This window comes from Plectrocnemia conspersa, unplaced genomic scaffold, assembly GCF_051122295.1.
Source record: "Plectrocnemia conspersa isolate PC_06_02 unplaced genomic scaffold, ASM5112229v1 ptg000013l, whole genome shotgun sequence".
NCBI classification, from domain to species: domain Eukaryota; kingdom Metazoa; phylum Arthropoda; class Insecta; order Trichoptera; family Polycentropodidae; genus Plectrocnemia; species Plectrocnemia conspersa.
Genome location: NW_028277177.1, coordinates 16,236,557 through 16,262,769, shown reverse-complemented (window position 1 = coordinate 16,262,769; position 26,213 = coordinate 16,236,557). Strand labels below are relative to the sequence as shown.

Genomic DNA, 26,213 nt, shown 5'->3' with positions numbered 1-26,213 from the left:
GCGATTCCGAGAGGGGTTGCATGGAAATTTATTCATGCCTTTCTCTCTAATTCCTGAGCCCACCCCCTAGTCCTGACCCGCGACCGGTTCTTATCCCACCCCCTCTAGCATATTTTTCTCGACGCTTATAACCTTTTAATTATCGCCGAATTGCTCCTATCTTGTCGCAAAGCGACTATTTAGCGCTCTAAATCTGATGGGGGTGGTGTTTCGGGGGCGGTTTCTGAGACTTTCATCTTCGGGGTTAAGATTGATTTTAATTGAATAGCGATAGGGGTCGCCACGTGCGTTTTTTACGCTCGTGGAATTCGCTTCCAAGCGGATTACTGTCGTAAAGGGTTGAATTTTGTTTAATATTCATTTTATATACGTGCATTTAATTTAGATTGGAATTTAGACTGAGGGATTTCACATCTGTGGGCTTGTTTGCTATAAGTAAAATTAATTTAAAAAATGAAAACCGTAGTTATATTAAATTAATAAATATAAGCGAAGTGGAACCAATTTTAAAATGAAATATTTATACTAAATTCAATTGTATTGAAAATGAAAAAAACGTATAAAGTATATGAAAATACTAATAAGTTTTATTGTAAAACAGTGATGATTCTAATTATGTATTGGTTGTCAGGTATTCCACTGTATACGAAATAAAATATTTTGTAAAATAAAAAACTCTACGGTAGAGTCTCTACCCTAAATGTTATAATACGTCTTTGTTCCTGCAGTGTGTTAAAATACCCCTCAACAACCATAAATATGATTTTCAACTGTAATAATTCAATAAATCGTAGTTCAACCCCATAAAGTTTATGAGTCCATATATGTATTAGGCTCTTACATATTAATATACATACATTTTACGATTTCAATTTAACCGTGTTTAATAAATTTAGTCGCGGATAAAGAAAATATTTACCCACAGGCGCTCATTCCAAATGCCCGCACATTATTTAATTATTATAACTGTTTACATAGGATATGAAGGGGTCAAAAAATTACCTGAGTTTTTGATGATAAATTTATATGAAATACGAAAGTATAATCATTGATCATGTTTGTAATTAATTGTTTGTTTCAAGAAGGGTTGAAAATTTAAAACAACACTGAAATTTTCTAAAGCTAATCTTTGCAATTACGCTTCGTTGATTTAAAAGCAACATTATTATTAGCCACGCAATATGTTTGCAATGGGGCTATTTAAAATTGGGTGAAAGAGAAAATTTAAAGAAAATATTGAAGTTTTTGTATTAAATTGTACATAAACTCGTACATAAAAAAAAGTAAATACACGATTAAATAATTTAAAAAATAGTTTTTTAATATAGCAGTTATCAAAGGTAAACTGTAATTAAATACTAAAATATTTGATGTAGTATTATTGTAATTTGTGAATTGTCGAACTAAAACGTGAGCTTTCTCGAGTTACATTCCATTTGCATATTCCGTATATCTCATTGAATTCTTCAGTCGGAGAAATCTGTTCAAAAATTCGTTTAGAATTCACAACAGGTCGGATCTTCATATTTCACGTGTATGTGAGCACGTGGAAGAAAAGAGACTGGGAGGATATCTGCTATGGTACAATAGATGGGAGTTTGCAACTCTCGTTCCGCAATTGGGAATTTTCATATACATAAATGTATGTACTACATAATATGTATTTTAATACACTGAAAATCCTAAATATTTAAGTTGCAAATATATATAAATAATTCATCTTAAGAATAAAATATCCATTAAAAATTGCTAAATAACGCTTGTTAAATGATTACCATTTAGTAAAAATGTATATATGTATGTAAAATATATATAGCACACATACCTTTTATTATGAATATATTTTTCATTTTATCGCAAATCAGATCCATATATTCGAATGACCGATCCAGTAAAAAATTGACAAAAAAAAACTTTCAAGTAAATCGTGAGCGAAACTCGAATAATTCCACGTACAAATATTGACAAAACGTGTGGGCAAATCACCCCGAGGATATTGCCCTTTGTCCAAAGTATAACATAGGCTACGAATAATCTTTAGTCGTTCTTTAATATACTGATATATAATTTAAGGCTTTCTTTTTCGTTTAAATTGATTTATTAATAATGCCGTAGTATTATAGATTGCACAAAAGGTAATAGTGAGCTAGGAGGTAAAATAATATTATTTTAAAATAAAATCTTAGCAATTGAAAGCTATTAAACCAAAAAATAAAGTGTATTTAAAAGTAGCTTACCCTGAATATAAAGTTATATAAACAAAGCCGACAAAAATTGTATACCAAGTTTGGGAAACCCACAAACTATTTTTTACGCGTGACTGATACATATAGTACATATGTATACTTTTAGCCAAATATAAATTTCATATATGTATGTTGATATTTCAGTCCATAATCTTTACTAGTAATACTTGCTGCAGTTTTTGACTGCAGTACTAATGGGTGCGTTAGTGAAAAAATCAATTAAGCTGGACAAATATAATATATTTACAGGCATATTTATAAGTAGTATATCACGTATTCTCATTTCCAGTCCCACTCATAATTTTGCTATTACGAATTATATTATAAATAATATTGTGAACAGCTTTCAATTCATATTGAATAACTTTACAATTCCGATCAATGTGAGCTCTCGATAGATTTTGTACGTGGTCATCGTACCATACGTGCCACAATGGGTTCGCAAGAATACAGTTAATAATTCGAATCCTTTGACCCGGCACGTTATAGCCATTTTATTTATACACGCACGGATGCACCCCGAAAAACGGACCCTTCGCTTTCCAAATTGAACATTTTCAAACCAAAAGTGACGAAAATTTATTACATATTCAAAATAACATGTGATAGGCGACAAAAATTCAGAGCAACTCAGGGTGACTTAATTGCCTCAAGCCAGATTGCTTATATCTCGAATTTATTAAGAGCGGTATAAAATTAAAGCAATCGTGCGTTTACGACACGGTAGTTTTGGACAGTGTATTATATTAATCTCTCCCTTAATGAGTAATAAGGGCGGATCGTTCTCGTTAAGCCCCTCCAGTATCATCGCGTCACAACATTATCGTTTTGTATTTATGTATCGTGTGCAGCTTCAATAACCGAGTATCTGTCTATCGCTACTATTCAAATACGAACTTAATCCTGGGCCTCAGGCAAAAGGACACGTCCGTCCTCTAATACCATGCAATGTTCGATACACACCCCTCTGTTTATAATTACCTTTTGGTTGATATTCCAGAGCAAACTTTGTACGCCCACGCCCAGTTTTTGCCAATGTCCCCTCCATAACATGTTATAGATTGAAGTTTATGAATAGGCTTCAAAAGAAATATTATTTTATTTTGATTTAATTTATATTCGATCTTATTAGTATTAGTATATGTTGGCATAACATATTATATATATATATATATTATTTTTAACATACCGATACGTCTTCAAATTTGATTTTTTTTTAAATGACGATCTTACCTATCTCCAGAATTCCTTGTATTCTCAATTAACACATATAAATGTTTATTTTCTTTTTGATTATTGATCTTTTTCTTAAGTTTAATTTTTATTTTATTTTAATGTCTAATGACTTACTGATTGCTTATATTTCTTTTTGAAACAGACTCTTTTCTAGCGACGATTTACATAATATTATTTTTTTGTTACACCTTATCATTTTGGGCTATAAAATATATTTAATGTATATTACAATATTTACAAAAGTAGCTAAAAGTAATAAAAACAAGTAAATTAAAAAAATATGTGATGTAAATTAATCATACACTCTGAAGAAAATTTAGCATCTATAAAGTCCGTTCAAAATAAATAAATTATTATAATATTTCATAAATTTTTCTTAATGAATCCTGTAACAACTATTCTGTAAATAATAAGGAAATATCTGAAATATGTAATATGTTTAGATTAAGTACAAGTATCTTTCAGTATCTCTATTTTGACTTGTAAAGAATATGTTATTTAAAGTAAACCTTAGTCATGGCATATAGTTATCTCAATCGCGCGTCATAAATCATCGCATCTTATGGTCTCACCTGTGAAAATCCTGACGTGAATATATGCGAGGGTGTCGCGATCCATTTTGCCGATATCGAAATTTAATATAAACAAACTTGATGCTGATATTATAGTACAAAATGAGTTTCCAAATCGACTTTTGAGAAAACAATATTGGATATATGTGCGAGAAGGAGGACGACTGTATATTACCCTCTTATTGCCTATTTACGCATACAGCGAGAGGGATGCAAATTTCTCAATTGGCGTGCTGCCACTTTTTTGTCATTCCTTGCTAGAAAAGTGCCTTATAAACCCAATCTGAACGATAACGACCGGGGTGAGAATTTTACAATTGCCTACTCAGACGATATTGCTTTTATAGTGCTCGAATGTGTGCATATCATAGCTCAATGTATAAATTTATACAACCATTAAGAAGATTGAATTCAATCAAATATATCTAGATATTTATGGTATGGTAAGTATGAATCGGATCTAAAATAGACGGGACTCTTATGTGTACCAAGAAAATAACAATAAGGCAAAGCATATTGAAATATCATTCAAAGATTGAATTATATGTTTTTGTACGTATATATGTATACTTGAAAGCTTTAAATTTACATATTCATGCTTGTTATGATTGTTATCATATTTTTAATACATTTTAAAATTAATTAGCATATTAAAAATTTTACTAACAATGTTGTGGTTACTTAATTTAGTTCTATGTTAAGTTATAATAAGTCTTGCTGCAAATAAATCTCTTTCACACTTTGCAGTTCCTAGACCATGTTCTTTTACTTACTTATCTTCTTTATCACCTTTAATAAAATATGTGTATTTTTTAATGGATTTTTTTAGTAGTAGTTAATTTTTGTATTATTAGAATAAGATAAAATTTTTATGATTATTAATAATTATTCCTCGCACATTTTTTTATTAATGCATTTTTATGAGTTTTATTTAGTTAGAGTATATATTTTTAAATAACGGTGTAACATCGGGTTACTGAAAAATAATGGAGCATTTGACACGATTTCTGTGAGGTTTAGTTGTATAATTACTCGTAGATATTGTGAATAGCAATGGCCCTTAAATTCAATATTGGGAGACTTCAGCAAATAAGAGATTTTAATTTGAAAGATTTTACCATTAAATATCGAGTTTAATAATTTAACTAGAGCTACTAGAAAATTTAATTTAAATGGTTTATATTATATTATATATAATGCTTACGTACAAGTATGTAATTTCATATTTCAATGAATATTTTTTTAAATAGTAATGTCCTATTTATATTCGCATTATTACATAATAAGCATACCATCCCATAAAGGGATTTGTTCCCCAACATTGTCATATTGAGATTTAAATTGCGTGAACGTCGTAAAGTTAGGGTTGGACATCTTAGCTGCCACGTGCATGCGACGCTGCCAATATTCCATTGATTCCATCGTGCATCTAATACATTGGAGCATTAAGGGTAAATCTTGAATATATTATGTTTGATAAATGACACAGAAGGGCCCGAATGCGAAATGTTTGTCATTGTCGTCGAAGCATTGTGCGCGGGCCTAATTCAATCCAGGATAAAGAACATTAAAGGTAACGTGCCCCCTATACCCTATACGAGGTCTATTATATCATGTATTCAAAATAGAAAGAGAGGGTTCTTGGTCTTCAGTCAATTTGACGTTGAATTCCTCATATGCAGTCATCTTAAACTTTATTAGATTTCGCGGCGGGGTTTGCTCAATCGTTGCTTTGCTCTGGCTTTCCGACTATTTGACTATGCTCAGGTATGTAACCGCTTTTAATTGGAATTCTATGCGATTTAGAATCTATCGCATTGTAGTTTAAATACTTGTAATAGAATATTTAAGATTTCAATTTTATTGCGCACTTTTATTTTATAAAAAATAAATAATTTAATTACACTTAATTAAGCAAAATATATTTTACAGTGTCTCTAAATAACACATTGCAAAAATCATACTAAAAGCAAATTTACAACAATATGCTAGCTAATAGTATTGTTTATCATTTATTTGACCTTTAGATATCAGTAAAATAACACCTACTTATTTTGAAAATATATTGCTTATTATATACTTTCCAAGAATACAGCATATTTTCTACAAATATTTATTATTAATATAATATTAATTAGTAAAAACAAACGAAAACACGCCTTAAAAGTAAGGTTATACACAGTATTTTTTACAACAATAGGAGATAGATCTCATGACCAATCAATTGCATTAATAATTGTAAATATTGCACGGACCACATAATAGCACCTTTGCCTTGAGACGTTAACCACCCATAAGTACCGCTGAAAAAACTACTCTTTGTTTGAAAAGGATGTGCGATAGACAATATATACTACCCTACGTATAATACAATTGTTATTTTACCCTTGATTACCGATCGCCGGTGTAGTCATCGGACCACTTCTATTTTAAGGCAAAACACATTTTGTGGGTGTTTTCAAGAAGCGATGCAATTGGTCCAGCAAACATCCTCATCTGCGATTCGTCAGAGATGTCTCAAACTAGGATTATAAAATACGTGACACATGGTCACAGAGGCAGAGATGTGGTGAGGAACGCAATAAAAACAGCCGACAATAATATAACTCGACACGCCAGCGAAGACTCTTCGGCTTCCAAGACCTGCTATTTCAATTTAACTGTCTGATAGCTGCATCTAAATTTCTCGATTAATGTGATAATTTATAAATTTTTATAAAATATAATATTACCAAATTTTACGGCGTCTATTTGCCTGCAGAGTCACACCTCTTCAGCCTCGTAACCCGAAAATAGCTATAACAAAACTTGAGGTTAGATGCAAAAAATAAGTTAATGGATGTTTTTAATTATTTAAATGTTTATGTACTAACCTATACAATTAATACCAAAGCAAACCACAAAGCATTACGTTTTTTGCTAATTTTATATTAAATCTTTACATAAAAAAACATATTTACTAAAATTATTCTATAGAGGAATGTATATTTTATAATTAGTAAAATATGTTTCTAAGTATAACCAATTTATTTTTAATGCCATTTAAATTTTATAGTTGTATTATTGTGATTAAGAAAAGTGAAAATACTTTAGAAAGTAAAGATACAGCCGCTCACGATCGTTTTGTCTAATCTTATGTTATAAATTGAGGATAAGTATCTTGTGTTTTTGCCCCGTTTGATGGAAGCGCACAAAAGTGTAATGCTTAGCAGACATGAAATTGTATCAAGTCGTATTGTAAACAGAAAAGACTCAAAAAGACCACATGAGACCGCATGCCCCGGGGCGTTTGCACAACGTAAAAGAACATAAATTTGTTTCACCCTTGTGTGTACAAAGTACAAATGTACCTCACTAAGGGGTTGGGCTCTTTAGCCATATTCTAAATTCAACTTGTACGACAACATTCGCTGAAATACGTCAACAAATAAATTTTGGATTACCTTTTTATTTGCATTTCCAATTATTCTATTAATTTTTATTATGGATATTTTTAAATGAAGCGGTGGATAATCAATGGAGGGTCTCTGTGGTCTTCCTTCATTCCTCTTCAGATCTACGTCGGTTATCGAATTACATCCCATCTCCGGAACAATACATCTGTAATGGTTTTCGCTCATCGCTCGGAAACATTCGGGGAAAACCCGGCGGGTTATTCGATAAAAAAGGGTCAGTGGAGAGATAATAAAAAAGGGGATTGAGGAAAGTTTACTGGACCGCGACGGTAATTATTTCTTCTTCGTGAGTGGAATGCGGTCCACATGTCCGCATTTTAAATAAATGAGCAGAATAGATGTTGTGGGGGTGCGTCAAGTTAAGAGAAAAAACGATGTAATAAAAATTTAAATTTTTCGTTTGTATCTAATATGTTATGTGGAACCATGGCTAATATTTTAATCTGAAGAGAAAGTTTATTTGATATTTTCATAATAAAAGCATACAAACAGTCTTATAGCATAAAGTTTAATTCATATTGTTAAAAATTGTGCGAGGGTTTATATTTTAGAGGTCACTGTTTAACCATTTGAACAATCAAAAAGATAGATCAACCCGTCTCGAAAGTCAGACCGCACATAGTATATTCATACAATGGAAAAGAGATCTCTTGACCAAATAATTGTTGTAATAATTTAAAATATTTCACGGATCACCTAATAGCACATCTATCTCGAGACATTTATCAATTGCTAAAAAACTATGCGTACTCTTCACTCCCATATTGTTCTTATAACTCATTGGTTATCGATCGCGAGAGTAGCCATCTAGACCATTTGATATCTAAGAGCAATGAAGCGATGCAATTGGCCTGCAAATATCCTCATCTATGATAAGCCAGCGCTGGCTTGAACCAGAGTTTTAAATTAGTCACAGAATGTGGAAACGCCAAGAAGACGAAACTGTGAGGCATCACAATGCATCGACACAGAGACGTCTGCAGATCAAGAGAACACATCTCGGAAATACCGGATGCTCGCTGATATCACAGCCGATAATAATACAACTTGACACGCCAGTGAAAACTCTCCGACTTCCAACACCTGCCATATCAACTCCACCGTCTGATGGCGACATCTAAATTTTTATATGTGTATATTTATGGTAATTTAAATGTTTATAAAATAAACTGGTACCGGCTTTTTCAGCGCTTATTTGACTGCAAAGTCACACATTTTCAGCCTCAAAACCAGAAAATATAAATATCTAAAAAGATTTATTATTTCAAATAAAATGATTTATTTTGCTGTCAATCTGTCAAATGACTCTAATGTACTGGCACTCGTATCTTTCCTTTGACAGAGGCTTTATAGTTTTGATAAATTTAGTTTGGAGTTTTTAATAATGAGTCATCTCATATCTCGCTGCGCTATTGGAATTAATTTATATTAAATTAATTATGGTATGTATTGTATATAATATTTTTTAATCGTTGTCGATCTTCAACTGGTTGAAATTCCATATGTTATTATTAAAAAAAATATATAATTTACTATTTAATTAGCAGTCAGTTATGTATTTTTTTATGTAATATATAAAATAATATAAATTATAAAGCTATTTATTTTTTTACCTTCATATAAAAACCATCTCTTGAATGCGCGATTTATTACTATCAATTTTAGCACGCTCCACAGATAAAAGTCATTCATAAGAAATAATAATAAAAAAGTAAATTAAATTCCTCGACGTTTTTAAAATCGTCCACTTTTTAACTTTATAGATTAGGGGTGGGTGAAGTTGGGGATCGTAATGAGAGTCGCTATAATTATTTACGATTGCCGCATTTGGTGTATCGACAGAAAAGAGCAACTCGGCAACTCATTGTAAGCTTCTGAAATGTAAAGAAACATTTCATTGGCAAAGTTTTCTTGTTACTCCTGTCGGAGAAAAACTTTTATGGCATTGCCCGACAAAACGCGGCGAACTCTGTTTAGCAAATCGGGGGGCTATTTCCTCATTATTCGCGGCGGTGTTGCCTCGATTCTTTAGGTCTTTTTTGTGCTCGTGCCCTTACCTTATTTAGGGCGGCGACGAACCATGATTAATTGGCAGGCTATATTTAAGGCCCTAATTAAAATCTTTACAAATCTGCGCTACGACGACACTCCCGCATCACATTGTCCTTGTAGGGAGTTTATTATGAAAGTTCATCACGTGAACGAAATATAAAATATGTTAACACGTACCTAATTAAAAAATATTTAAGAGCTAAACATTTTTGAAAAAATTTTTGTCCTTTACACTTTAAAATACTATTCATTCTGAACAATTATTTTTTCGAAAAATAAGATATAATTCCTAATTAACAAGTAGACTGCTTCAATTATTGTCACTGCTTTGGTAAAAGACAGAAGGTTAGTAAAAGCGTGACGAAAATAATAAGAAATATATTTTCATTGTCACATTTTCAATAAAAAAAGACCCTGCGAGTTTTTATGCTATATAAAAGGATTCTTCTTAAAATAAAATATTATACTAAATATTAAAATGCTGAGGTTTGTGATGTAGAATATAAAGTACATCAACAATGTAATTAAATTCGTATTTTATGTACCATATCGATATAAAAGCTATTAGAATGTGTACCTTTGCGTTGAAATATTTCTTATTACTATGATGAATACATCGAAAATAAATTGTAAAAACATTTTTGATTTTTTAGTATGATTAGATAATATCCTAAAAATAACCGTTTTTATATCTCTCTTATTCGGCTTTTTTCCAATAAAGCAATCGGAATTTCCTTTCTTAACACTGTAATAAATATAACGTTTATTGCCTTCATGCGTTTATAACAATTTATTGAATTCCATAAATTGCCAGAACATGACACCACAATGAAAAAAGTACATGAAATTCAATAAAACATATTTCCAGCTGGTATTGCAGTCGAAAACGCTGACACGGTGCGAAAAGTCCTCGAGCAGAACACTTCTAGGGGAATTATTGAATAAAACGCATCGAGACGGTTTCTAATAAAATTGTCACCCCACTTTAAGTCAATGAAACGCCTTTCTCAGCCTTTACATGCATGTAAGATAAGACCTTTCTTTAAACACAGTCTACGTGTGGCAGCCACGGTCGAGTATGCTGCAAGACAAAGTCTGCATTTCTTATAAAGGGCGATGATATTCAAATGAAATTTTCTGGTTAACCTTATTCTATTCATCGGCGAACAAAGCGAATTTAATATCGATAGTGTAAATATATTACTAGAAATTTTATTATAAACTGTAAGCTTATATTTTTTTTAATAAAACTGAGAAGCACTCTATAAAATGGTTATTGTATCCGATTAACCATAAAATTGCAATATTTTAATATAAGTCTAACTTTAGCGATCGCGATTCGTTTTGATGAAGCGATAGACCTTCCATGAGCGAATAATCTATTTTATATAGAATATGAGCTTCTCGATTTTCCAACGAACCAATAATACGAACCAGACTGAAAGGGGTTCAGCGGAAAATAAACCGGTGAGACCACTGAGCGGAACGGACATGATAAATTAAAATTATTACCGGAGCTGTGTAAACCGAACATAATATATTTTGCTAAGCAAATACACTAGAATTTATCGTGCATGTCCGAACTTTGTATCTTCTTATATATAAAAGGAAATGCGCTATAAAACATGATGAAGTTAAGTTTTGTTCGTACTGGATTTACTATAATTTAACACTTAAATTTTAAACAAATTATAACACAAATTAAATGTAAGCGTTAAATAAGTACTAAATTAAAAAGTTATCATTAACTTTTAAAAATAACATTTGATAACTGCAGCAGTTAGAGTTTTACTTAATTTACAGCTACTACATATCAACGCTGAAAATTGCTAATTAATATTTTTAATATAATTATAAAGAGGTCAAGAAAATACACACTTTACAAACAGCTTATACATTTATTTATTATACTTTATCACCACAGCGAGTAAATACTCCAAAATAATCCCCAAAAACCATCGTTTCTCTCCTATCTGGTAATATCCGTCGCCAGCATGTTCCCAAAGGAAGTACCGGGGTAACAATTCCCTACATCTGACTTCCGCCGGATACCGACCAACTAATAAAGTTTTTCCCCGTGCCACGTCCTCCTTCACATAAATGCAAGCTGTTAAAATATCTCAATCCAAAGGCAAAGGGCGCGACATAGCTCCTTCCGGGGTAAAAAACACCCCGAATCGGCATCTATTTTGAAAATTCAATATGCCTTCATGTCGCTATGAAAATATTATAATATTGACGTGACGTCATATTATCTCTTATGCGATATATTCCCTATGGAAAATTTTAATCTTGTATATACCTTTGAGAAAATGTGTTTTCTTTTTATCGCGTGCGATATTGCTCTGTCGATGTTTGACAAAGAACGATTTGCAAATTTTCTTCGCAGAAATAATATCATATATTTTTTTACAAAGCTAATAAAAGAAAGGGTATCCAAACAATAAATAAGGCTTCTAAGTCGGGTTAAACACAAAATAGAGTTATCATTATTATATAGAAATAAATAGAGCAATAAAGGTAACTTATTGAGGAGAAAAAGAGAGAACCGTTGAATATGATGTCGAATCGAAAATACTGGAATAATATTTCACGCAAACGATCTCGATATTTTTCAGGAAGGAATTAATAGCGATAGTAAATATGTTTGACCTGCGCTTCTCAAGTTTATTTATTAAATTAATATCAAAAAAATATTTACTAAAAATTACAAAGTATGAAAAAAAGAAACATTACCTAATACGATTATTGCGAACCGTTACAATTATTCGTGAGGCGCCTTTTACTTAAATATGATAGTAAATAATAACATTATTACTTTTATTATCGAATACCTACAAGTTATTCTATATGAACTGAAGTAGCTTATTAATAAAGAATTTTCTATACCTAATGTGTACGACCTAGTTCGATTTTAAATATTCATCACGATATTTATCCATGATTAGGAAAATCTAGGTAAATCTAATATGTGACTATCGATTGGAATTATATTTATATATTAGTCTCTAATTCCGATCTCCCAGACAGGATAGAAATAAAAAAAACAAGGTTTTAGATCAATTATCAGAAAATTAACCACTATTTTTTTTAATTTTTATCGGATTTAATCAACATGTTACTTTAGCTTTTTGAGATGTGAAGGTTTTTGTATCGCAACTGTTACTTACTTTGATGTTGGGGTCATCATCTTAGGTATAATTTGGCTCAGCCGCCTCAAACTCTTGGCTGCGTCATCTTTGACTCAATCTTCTTTTTATTTGATTATTTACAAACTGTCTATTCATAAATAATTGGTATTTTTTTTATTTATTATGATATTGGCGTGTAAAAGAAACATCCCATTGAATGCCTCTCCATATTTATTATTACAAAATCTAATTTATTTTATATAATACTACTTTATTTGTTTATACTTATAAACTATTTATTATTTGTCATATCTGTCAAGTAGTTCGGTTGCCATTTTGTTTGATTGGAGTCACTGTATGTCGTGTATTTGTTCGTTATATCATCTTTCATGAATTCTATGTCATTAGGAACATACCAGGGAGCGTCGACTATCATTCGTAGAACCTTGTTTTGGAATCTCTGGATGATGACTACTCGATCTAAAATATGTATAGTATATATACATCCATACACACATTCTCAAAAACGCAACATAATAATAAATACATCCTGCCCTTGTCCGAGGAAAATAATTATATTATTATTATCCACAACGTCAAAAGTGTGGTTTAGTAAAAAAAAACCGGTTGTTATAAAACCACTTAGATATATTTGACGGTGATGCACGTATTTCCTTAATCAATCTGCGTTTTGCGATGCTAAAAATTAAACTTTAAAAAACAAAAAACTAAGATGCTTTTAAAAAAATATTATTTCATTACTTTTGAAAATATTTTTATTAAAACATGTTTAGAATCCTTAACCTCCGCGGTAAAATAGTGGCCCCTATTGATAATATCTTCCTCTTGCACTATCAGATGCGAAATTTAGTGTGGCCAGCCATCCGTATAATTGCGTTCGTCCATTCAGCCTACAAAATATATAGAAAGAAAAATCTGGAATATAATGTAATGTAAAAGTTCTACATATGTCAGCGTTTATTTATGTATAAATATAATATATATACATTCATGCTCATGCAAAGTATCTTAGAAGAAAATTCTCCTAATAATCCTCGCAGGTTTAATGACGTGTTCACGGCTCGGGCATTTCTTTATAAACACGATTTAATAGTCTTCTTTATGAAAGCTAGTGTCGGTGCAGAGCCACGGGGGCGATGTTCTCTTTATTCCGAAGCATAAAGAAAACTATATTTCTATTGCTTCTTTTCGGTCCGAAATGTCCCTTTGTAGCAAGAAGGGCTGGGGCGCATCTGAGAGTGAAGAGCTCTTTGAAAAGGACACTCGAAGATTGGAGATCAAAAAAATGCTGGAATGCCAAAAATCCTACAATGAGATATGTGCGATATGAAAAAAATGTAGGATGGGATAAATCGTATGACGAAAGGTACTTATATTATGCGTATTATATATTAAGATATGTAGGATATACTTTGGTTTTGTAAGAGCACAGCATAAATATAATTTTGTATTTATTAAATAGTTATTCTTAAAAATAAAAGTAAACGTTCATCCTTCATGAATAATTTTGACGCTGCTTCTAAGGGATTAGTTCATAATTAATTATTTATTAAGCTTTCAGTGTTGGACATATTTTTTGCTCGTGAAAGCTCTTCGTTGAAGGATCGTTTAATCTGACATAATCTCCCTCAAATGAAGGAACACCGTTTAATAGCGACTTTGTGATATTTGTTTTTATTTCATTATATTGAAAGTCGTGTTTATATTTTATTAATACACACAATTTAATTTAAGAAATAATATATAAATACGTTGCTAAATTTTTATTTTATTACATATTACATGCATGTGTATATATAATATTTAATATATCATACGCTTATTAAAAATGTTTATGTTATGATTTGATATGAGTTGGAAATTCCACTATCAAAAGACGTTTTAATTGGTTTTGTAATTTTTTTATGGTACAGGGGATTCACCGATGTATCGCTTAGTTATGATATCAAGTGTGAAATTAAAACTAACCGCTGAATTTATATACTCAACCATTACACACACTCTTTGTTTATAGATCGTTATAAAGATAAGGTATTTCGCATGCAAATATGAAAGTATGAGCATTAAAGTTAATAATAAGTAAATATGATTTAAATATCAGATTTTTTATTAAAATAAAATGCATTAAAATCTATTTAAATATAAATTAAACTATTAGTTAATTTTAAATAATATGTTTAACAATGTTTAACTTACGTAAATAAAATAACATACAAATAAAGGAAACCACAGCTTCCGACATAAGATAAAAAATATAATTCATTCACTAAATGATTTAAATTATTCCATGTAAGATTTAAATGTTATTAAGTGGAATATTGCAATTAAAAATAATTATTTTTATATTTATAATTTATATAAAATATCTCTGATTAGATATTACAAGACTTAATCATTTAATTCGTTTGAATTAAAAGTAGTGTTTATTCTACGATTAACTTATACTTCTTCCAATACACAAATGCACATGTTGACTTGCATTTATATGAGAAATAAAAAAATATATAGATAATAAAAAAAAATATATTAGAAACAATTTTTTCTTTTTGTGATTTTTAATACATATTTCATAATAATAACAACTAGTTTGATTTAAAAAGTTAACTATATAAGTAAATATAGTTTTTACTTTGATTTTTTAATTCGAATAGGTAAAATAAATGATTGCAATAGTAATAATATTTCATGGTTGCGATAATACATATAAATATATATCGTCATACTGCATACTATAATTAATTTTACGTTGCATTGTAAATAAAACAACGATAAAATAGAAAAAGTACCGCAATACTATATCTTTACTTGGTAGATATCCCAATGACGCATTGCACTGTTTGATTCGTGCATATATAAAGCGGATGGGTCGATTAACTTTCATCAGTGGTCGACAGTTAGCCAAAGAGGAATATTATCCAAGTTGTTATACACATATCAATAATCAAAACATGAAGTTTTTGGCATTCTTTTTGATCGTCATGATCGTATCTACTGAAATATCTTCGGCTCCGGCGCCAGAACCTAAATGGAAAGGCTGGAAAAAAATAGTAATACTTACTTTTTAATCGTATTTATTAAATATTTTATTACATTTTATTAATATTAATATAATTTGTATTATAGGAAAAGGCTGGACAGAGAATTCGCGATGGTGCCATAAAAGCAGGACCAGCAGTTGCTGTAGTTTCTTCTGTAGTTGGACTAGTGGGGAAGTGACACTATTGTATATAATATTATTATTTAATATTATAACTATTGTAAAATGGCATTTATGTACCACGTATTTTATATTAAAAAAGTGTGATATTCAAATTTGACAGTTTCGAGATTACCATGTATTTATTAAAAGTAAATAAATTATATTGTTAATAAATTTTAAATATTTTATTTCTCATAGAAATGGTTGCGTAAAATATGGACGTTAATTAATTTTAATTATAAATAAAAACGGCGTAGTAAAAGGTTATTAAGTTCAACAAACGCTTGATAACGACACATGCCTTAAAATTGTTATCATTGAATGTACGTTGATAAACTTATTAAATATAATTTATAATTAAAATTACATAAGGATAAAAAAATATTTTTCATATATTTAGTTATATATTTTACTCACATATAATATATAAAAATAAATGATGTTATAATAATTAAAAATATAACGACAATCATTGACTTTGAAACATATTTTTTATATATAGTATTATATGTATCGTTGAAGTTATATTGAATGGTTTTAGAATTAAATTCGTTTAGGTTTCAATTTTAAATTTAATTTAGACCAAAAATCGATTTTTAAAGAATTGTCTTGGAAGAGGAAATCAAAAGACAGATATATACTGCTGTAGACTTAAATTTAATTATATTGTGTTAGACAAACATCTATTCATACTTTTAGGTTTTCTTGTATAAGAAGATTTCTTTTACTTCTCCTTGTCTAGTAAGTGACATTCGTCGGCCAGATTGCCGCTGCCATGGTGATAATTCAGTGCCAAAAATAAAAATAAATTGTCTTTGATAAATACATTTATATCTTCATAAAATAAACATAATTATTTATTTGCTCGTGCTATTTAAAAGCATAGCTATTTTTTTATACATACTTAGTTTAATGCTTACAATCCAATATTTACAACAAACTCACTAAATTTACAAAAAAGTTATTGCATTCGAAATATAATATATACTGTAAACGTTTAATGTGCTACATTAAAACATAGCTTGGCGACTACCAATATGGCCTTAGGACAGACAGATCCATCGAAAATCAATTTATTAAGAAAACTTGCATAGATGAAATTGTCTTTTGACTTTTGTCAAGCGTATGATGATGGCAAAAAATAAAAATATATCATAGCTAAAGTTTGGAATAAGCAATGTACAAGTCTAAAGAAAACTTTCAGAACCTTTTATGGTACAAGGAGACGCATTATCTTCCATGTGGTTTTTAATAGGTCTGAAAGGCATAATTTAAAAACTTTGCTGATCCAAATTTTTATCCCAGCGCTGCTTATGAAAGATTATCGGAAAAGTAATAAAATATTCGCCAGGATCGAGAGCGACAACCAATGTTACTTTGCTATAAGGTGTGATGGAAACTAGATACTATGGAGAAACACCAAAATAAATTACATTAAATATAGTACGCTAGTACGAGAGAGAGAGAGAAAGGCAGTTAGTAAGAAAATTAGTAACCGAAAACCGACTGCATATAAATAATTTTGGCTGGTGTTGAGAAGCAGCGACTTCTTTCAGTAACATTTGTACGTGTGCATAGCTGGAATGTAGTGAGCAGGTCAAATAGAAAACTTTTGCACTCAATTATAGATAACTTAAATGTCCACCCTGCTGCGCAGTTAGCACTAAGGTATGACAATAATTTAAAACTTTCGAAGAAAAGGATATAACAAATCGTTTTGACAAAATAAAAATATAAAAATACTTCATACCACAATTGCGTAACTTACAATTTTAACAATGGGGCTAACAAATACCATCATTATTTCACCTACCAGCCAGCATCCGCCAGTAAACCGCTCGTTAAGCACCATAAAACTACCATTTTGTGCCTAAAGAATGCAATAGGCAATGCGTCTAACTTGCGTAAAAACTGCAATTGTTTTCTACCATTTGACAGAAATTAGTGAGTATTGATATTCGTTGATTGAGTTTTGTTATATATAGTGTGATTTAATTTAAATGATTTAGTTAGATTTTATCATTATACTTAGGGTTTTTTTTTAAATAAAAAAGGTGCCGGAACTCACTTCTTGTCAAGCATTTTATTAAAGAAAATTATATTCATATATCATTTTAATTAAATATAAAGTAGCTTTTCCTATTCCACAAGGCGCATAAAAAAATAAACAATTTTTTATAAGATATTTATTTATTTCATAATATATTGCTATGAGCGTATTGGTCAAAGTGTATCCAGACTGAATTTTGGTCAATAGGAGGGTGCAAAGACAATTATCACTTCTCGGAAGTCAAAAATTCACGCCAAAAGCAATAAAATCGTGTCGGCGCCGTCGCAGTGGGAACGCTCGGCAACGAGCGTTCCCACTGCGACGGTGACGGCATGATTTTATTGCTTTTGGCGTAAATTTTTGCCTTCTGAGAATGGATAATTGTTTTTTGCGCTCTCCTATTAGTCAATATTTAGTTTAAATGTTTTTAATTTCATTATCACTCATTGATAATTGTAATATTGTAAAAAAAGCGTGAATTAAATTGTAGCTTTTTATCTTTTTATGTTTGGCGTCCATGCTTTACAGAGCTTCTTATCATACCAATACTGCAATATTTTCTGTCGTCGTAGTGTTTTTTTAGTGGGACTGGCGATTGAGTAGTAATCGATTTTTTTTTTCATTTTAAACTTTAGGTTCTACTTTTACATTTAAAAATAAAAATAATGACGTCATATTTACGTAAAAATACAATGTTACGCAGATAGTCAATCAATTTTTAAGCATCAAAAGTATCGTCAAAAATGTTCTGGTACGCCGTTCCACCGCGTTACATGACAACAACTCTGATTATACCTATAACTTTCCTTTGAAAAAAATTAAGTGATTATTTGTAGATTTTATTTTATAATTAAGCAAATTGAAATAAATCAATAGTGCTATAAAAAGTTTTTACAGAATTATACTGTTACATTGGATCATGTTTGTTTTATATTGCGGCCTTTTATAAATTAAGATGTCAGAATAAGTCAATAAACTTAGACTAATACATATATACATTAAAATTGATTTAATTTTTTTTATAAAAGCAATTAAAATTATTTATTGCTCATCATTATTTTGTAATAACAAAAAAGATTTTGTGAGAACATAACCAAAAAATTCCCCGCATAAATTCCCCGTTTTTGAAGCGAGGAAATACCCATCCGCTAATTTTAGTACGTACCTATATGTATGTATATACACTAAGCAAGTTGTTCTTTTTCAATGAACTTGAATCGCGATTTCGTTCTGAGAAGTTTACAAACCAGTTTTTGACTGTGTGTGACTTATCAATATGAAAGGTAAGTTTTAATTTATTTAATAAAAAATATTAATAATTATCTAAATGTATACAAACAATATTAGTGTAATAATATATTAGTATAAATCCTTAGATTGTTTTATAGCACACTCGAATCGAAATTCGGCATGTTGAGAAACACTTGTAGAGATGAAACCTGTTATATAAAGAGACCATGCAGTTCATAAAGCAAGTCAGACAGTTATTTGTATTTGAAGAAGTAATTTCAATTATTTTGTTATATAATATATATAATAAACATGAACAGGTCTGTTAAATTTTACGTTCTGTTATTTGTCGTCATGATGGTTGTTTTACACGTGCATTCAATTCCGATACCCGACGATGACGATGATATTTGGAAACAGATTGTTAGTATTATTCATTCATTTATTTATTTATTATACTTATTACTGATTATTTCAAAAAAATAAATAAATATTTACAGGAAAAATTAGGGAAAAGGATTCGGGACGCTGTAATTAGTGCTCAACCGGCCGTTGACGTATTGAAAGATTTTAAGGAAATGGGAAATTAATTTATGAATTGCATAATAATCATACTATAATTTGATTTATATAAACTCTGAAATATTTTATTTATATGTATCACATATTATTATTTTTAAATTTATATAGTTTTTTTCTTCTAATTTATCTACTTCCTCATATACTATTTGAACGCTGTGTTTTAATTATTTTTAAATAACAATAATAAAAGATGTAAATGGTACATACAAATAGCTATAATATATAATTAAAAAAAGAAACGTTTATTATTTTTATCTTATAATATTCCAAGAATTACTTGATATAAACCATGTTTAATATAATAAAAAGCGGTTGGAGGGGAAACACTCCAACGTATTTATACCTGACCGTAAAAGATTCACGAGTTCACTTTCTGCGCATCGGTCATTGAAGAAGCTTGCACATACATACATAATAAAAAAATGAAAGCTTCAACAAAATTGTGTTTCATATTAGTAATTGTGTCCTTTGTGATGCTATCGTACGTATCAACTATGCCAATTCCCGATGACGATGACGACGACCGCAATTTTTGGAAGAAGCTGGTATATATTCAATATTAAATATATGTAGACTTATATTATTTTAATTATTACGAATAAAATTATTTTATTTATCAGGAAAGGTTTGGACAGAACCTTCGAGACGCTTTAATAAAGGCAAAACCTGCTGTTGAGATACTGAAAGACTTGAAGCAAATGGACGATGATTGATCGCTTTAATATAACTTAATTTATAATTTATTTATTTTAATTTTAAATATATTAATGTAAAAAACAATGTTCTTTGTTTTAATTATCACAAGCACACGTTAATAGTGGGAGTTGTTTGATAGCGCATTAAAACTATAAAAACATCAGTGTTATACGAGGTCATAGAAGTGTCAAGTCGTATCGTAAATTGAAAGCAAAATGATTAAAGATTTAAAGTTTTTCTTTATTCTGGCAATAATCGTTGCTATTATTACTCATATATCGTCAAGTCCTATTGAAATTTCTGAAACTGGGAAGAATGTGATGAAAATTTCGGTAAGCCGCTTTCAATAACATTTTAAGTTGCTTATTTTATTCATATTATTTTTTAGGAAAAAATCCTGAAGATATTATATAAGACACTGCCAGATACAATTACAAATGAAATGAGAAACATAAATAATGCTTATTTTAAAAATATAACACATATATAAATTATTATATAAATAAAATTATTAATGTTAATTTTTTTATATTATCATATTTTATTATCATTATGAGTGGCTGTAGTGGGAGGTATTTGATAACACTATAAATTGTAAACGAATGTTATTAGAGGTCACATTTTGTGTCTGTTATTCGAATATTAAAAGTCTAAATATTTTATAAAAAAACAACGAAAATGAACAGGAATTTTAAGTTTTTCTTCTTTCTGATGATTGTCGCTGTTATTGTGAGTCAAATTGCGTCGATTCCTATTCCTGATGATAGTTCTGAAGATATCGTGCACGATTTGGTGAGTTTAACATTTGCATTTATATATTTTTATATATATTTTTATATTGTACGTGTATATTGTAACTCTAAAATGCTTATAAAAATAACAATTATATTTACTATTACGTAATTTAAATTTTTTTTATAAGAGATGATATTTTCGAAACATAGCTTAAACACCGTTTATGGGATAAATTTGTAAAATTCTAAAACCAGAGTTTGATTTTTATTAAATAAGCACATGCACTATTATTATTATGTAAAAATTAATTTAACTTATAATTAGAATTAAAAATTATAAAAGGTTTACTATATTATTGCAGAATAACCAGATTCTCACAGTATTGAATTATTGGGGCATTAACTTAGAATAAAAATTAAAACACGAGTAAATTCATTTTGATACATTTTTGAATCTTAGAAGAGATAAATTCCTAATTTTTTTAATCTCTCTAAAAACGTAACAATCAGTAAAGTAAATTGTTGTTTTTTATGATGAATTTGTATATATTAAATTTATATGCTAACAAAAAAAACACTTTGTTAAAGTTAAAGATTAAAGGTTTATTCTATAGATGTTACAATAATCTTTGTATGTGGACAAATCATCCACAACTTAGTAAGACTTTTCTAGCTTTAAAGAAGAAAATGACTGATAGAGTGGATTTATTTTGTGTAATTAAGTTAAAACTAAATATATATGAAGAAAAAAATAAAATTTACGAAGTTTCAAGCTAAAATATAGAAAGAAAAATACACTTTATGAAGTTTACAATCTAAAAATTGTAATAATTCTTTCGCTTTATTTTCAGAATTTAAAAAAATACTTATACATAGAAATCTAGCATATTTAAAACATCTTAAAAAGCATGATATATAGCGCTTAGCATATATCTAAATTATTATTATTGAATATATAATGTAAGGTAAACTATTTATGAGGTCGATGCTTTAAAATATTCAATAAAAAACCTAAAATATACATTTTGAGGAACCTGAAGAAATACGTAAACTAGGTTAGGTAATAAAATCTGAGACTAATTTAAGTCTAACATTTCAACAGGACAGGGCAGACTTTTAGGGCCGTGACCCGGATTTGATTTTTTGGAATTCAAGGGCCACAAAATGTTGGATAAAACGACTTTATTGCAAGAACCGCTAGTACCTAACTGATGATGTAGATTTTTCGATTTTGCTATATAAAAAAAACTGTCAATTTAATTTATTAAAATGTAGTATATATTAGTCAAATGTTTTTATTATTCTAATTCAGTGAATTCTTAAAAACATAATTCAAAATAAAAAAATAAAATCATGAAAATAAATAAAATAAAAATAAAATAAAATTTTACAAAATAAAAAAATAAAATATTAAATAATTTTTTTGAGATGAATGCAGTTATTTTTTACTTTTAATTATTTTATTATTATCAGGTTTTTAACTATTTATTTATTTTTTACTATTTATAAATGTACAGCGGTAACATTTTACTGAAAAGTTTTTAATGAGGTTTTAATGTTTCCATATATTGGTTGATTTTATTATTAATTTATTAGGCTTTTTTTTATTTTTTTTGTATATTTTCGAACTAACTAGAATTAAGGGAATTGTAAAAACTGCATATTTATATAAGACGATGTAATGCTTTTAAATCAGTTTTATAATTCAGGTCAATCATCTCCAGTTAAATCTAATTCTGTATACTAATATGTCACTGAAAATGGATCTTGAAATATAAATACAATTTTTTTAATTTTGTAATCACAAAAAATCTACGAAAAAATCATTATTCAAAATTTCAGTTTATTATTTAAAGTTACCAACGGGTATTCATATTGCTTTTATGGTCGGAAATGTTGCTAAACCAAACAATATTTTATTTCAAATGTGTTACTTATTACCAAATTATAAGTATATTCCTCTTTTTCTTGTATCAAATTAAAAAATATATTCAGATATGTCTTGATGTTTAGTGTAAATGCAAAATAATTATAATAAATTTAATTTATTTTTCAGGCTAAAATCTTAAAAAATCTACGTAATGCTCTATCTGACACCGACAAAGTCTTGGAAGTGATAAAAGACTTCAAAAAACTAGGCGACTGATTCATTTTCTTTTATAAATACAATGTCAATAAATGTTGATTTTACCCAATATATTAATTAATTATTATTAAAATATTATTCCACCTTTCAATTTCCATTCACATACAAAACTCTCCCATGTTTTCGAGCGAATCAAAGAAATAAAATAATTAAATGACGTTTCACGGTCGGATGGACGCACAAACAGAATCAGGGTGAAAACAGAAGGGCTGTCCGAGGTAAAATATTCACGATTTCTTCTTTGGGGATAAAGGAAGATTATTGCATCACATCCGTGGAATTTTACCTTTTTCTTCAAAGATATGTGGTAAATCTGATTTGGAGGCAGCGACGTAAGAAATATCTTCAAAATCGAAGGGTTCCCATTATAGATACCTACGAAGCGCGAGCCAATATCGGATGATACTATATACGCAATTTTATGTGTCAAATGTCAAGGGAAATTATTTGTCGTTTCGTTTTTGTTAGAAGAAAGAAAATAAAGGTAACTTTGAATAATGGATACTGGGGAATATAAAGGTGGGGTTTGAATGCACTGTGAGAAATTTATGTAAATATGAATAATATATACAATAGTTTATAAATAAATATATATTATTAAACATATAAATTAAAAACAATAACATATTTTATATTTTATGAAAGATATAAATAATAATTTAGTACCATCTGTTGATATAAACGCAAACTCACTATTAAATTTATCAAAGTTTAAAACCGAGTACATTGTTTTTTTTTAAAAATAAGAACATATGTAATACATACGTACTTATTTTGTGTATGTGTATATATATATATATATATACTAATTATATGTAATAAATGGTTAATAAATAAATATTAATTAAAATTATACAGGTTGAACACACGTGATAAATATGTACAATGAACACACATACATAACATTTTATGTACATTATAAAGAATTTCAATATTAACTATTACAATATGTACAATTTTACAATATGTACAATAAATTAAATAAATATTTACACTGATAGTGATTACAATTCAAAGGTTTTATTACATATTTGTATTATAAATATTTTTTCAACATTATTTGTAGCGCATAAATTAGGTAATCGATATTTTTAAATCGAAGATTAAGGTAACTACTATTATAAAACTACTACTAAAGTCACTTTTTTGTAATATTGTTATTATCACAATATATGTACGTAATACTACTATTTTTTTAGTATATAACTTGATAATAAATAAATAAAAAATATGCTACTATTACTTGTATTAATAATGTAAAATGCTTTAAATAGCTCTGTATATTAAATTATAAGCAAAACAAATACCGAGGCAAAAACCTGTTAATTTAGATAAAATAGTTTTATTGTAAATTTAAACATTTTCCAGATGAAATCTGCTTTTATAATATTTATTATAGTAATACCAAAACTTATGTAGGATTAATATTAAGTTTTAACATTGATAATAAAAGCAAATTAATGGGGAAAATTTAATTTATAAGTTCTTTACTTAATGGTTCTATATATTCTAATTGTTGACTATAAATTGAGCGAGTGTGGTAATTCAAAAGAGCACAAACTATTGGACATTATGTCTCATTTTCAATATATTTATCAGGTCTTTAAATACATTAAAAATATTATCTTGAAATAAGTTTTAATATTACTCTTTTTTATTTTATTAAATTTACTATTTTTTTAAATATTTAATTTATCTAAAAATCTTCGATACTTTGAAAATACCAATGTCATCATTTTGAATTGTAATCACCAAAACCTAGAAGAAATGCAGTAAATGTGATAAGTTGGATAAAGCCGTTTTCTGCGGTGTCAATCTTATGTCTCTCGTCTCCTTCGATCAAAAGAAGTATCTCTGCTGGTGAAATCTGTATCTGTACAATCCTGAAAAAGACAAACAACGAAACAATATAGCTAATGAATTTAATCATTGTTATGAGTGAGCCGCGTGTCTCTTTTGAGCCAAAGGGTGAATATATTAATAGGGACCAAAGTCACACGTGCAAAGGTTATTCGAGCATGAAACAACCCTTTCGGACAAAGGGCAACTCGACCACTTAATTAGTACTTAGTTAGCCGTACGTATTTCAGATTTAATATCCGCATTATTGTTGCTGCTCCGGACAGCATGAGCAACCGACATACTACTTGACGTACAAAACGGACAGAGGATCTTGCATTGTTTGGGGATATAACGAGCGCCTTATGTGTGGTGCACGTCAGTCAATCCCACCCTTTAGATATTTTGGCTAGTTGGCCATTGTTCTCATAGGCCAATTTGGGGAAAAGTTGAAATTATAACCGAGTGTCCATCGGAGAGTGTGCCAATCTGGGGGATGGACAGGGTCCGTTCACGAGGGGGTTGGCATGATTCACCCTCGTCAATATATATAATATAAAGTACGCGTATGACCATTAGAGAACATCAGTCAAACGGAAAATAATAATCGCATCACATGCAAATGTAATCAAATACAATATATAAATATTTTCACATTTTTTCTTAAGCAATTCAACATCTCCATAATTAGGTAATGGACAAACTACTGATGCATTAACAAGAAACACCCAAATCTGAGTTTAATGCCTGTAATTAAAAATTAATAATAAATATCCAAATATGCTTTTCTATAAATAGATTTATACAAGAACATATATTATAATTTTAATATTAAATAAGCTTTAAATAAAACAGTTCAGAAACACCAAGAGTAATTCAGTGATTTGGTTGTCAAAAGGACTAAATGATGAAAATATTTGACAACTTATTTAAACCCAAAAAATTAATGTGTGAAATATATTGTATTAATGTAAAACTTTTACACCCTTAAAATTAATTCAAACATTTATTTTATAATTGAAAA

The 26,213-nt window shown here is 29.0% G+C and overlaps 1 protein-coding gene and 1 long non-coding RNA gene across 4 annotated transcripts; both read left to right on the top strand.

Moving 5' to 3' along the window:
- Positions 1–15,580: 15,580 nt before the first annotated feature.
- On the top strand, positions 15,581–16,086 carry LOC148227418 (cecropin-D-like). The gene is made up of 2 exons (XM_088202565.1): positions 15,581–15,760; positions 15,837–16,086. The coding sequence occupies exons 1-2, from the start codon at positions 15,662–15,664 to the stop codon at positions 15,927–15,929; spliced, it is 192 nt and encodes a 63-aa protein (XP_088058691.1). The 5' UTR covers positions 15,581–15,661; the 3' UTR covers positions 15,930–16,086.
- A 3,144-nt stretch (positions 16,087–19,230) lies between these two features.
- LOC148227417 (uncharacterized) lies at positions 19,231–23,428 on the top strand. Of its 3 annotated transcripts, none has more exons than XR_015812033.1 (6): positions 19,231–19,245; positions 19,351–19,615; positions 19,693–20,319; positions 20,395–20,802; positions 20,859–21,262; positions 23,261–23,428. It is a non-coding gene; the product is annotated as an uncharacterized LOC148227417 (long non-coding RNA). The 3 variants fall into 3 exon arrangements; XR_015812032.1 differs by having other exon boundaries at positions 19,339–19,615; XR_015812034.1 differs by having other exon boundaries at positions 19,326–19,615.
- Positions 23,429–26,213: the final 2,785 nt, after the last annotated feature.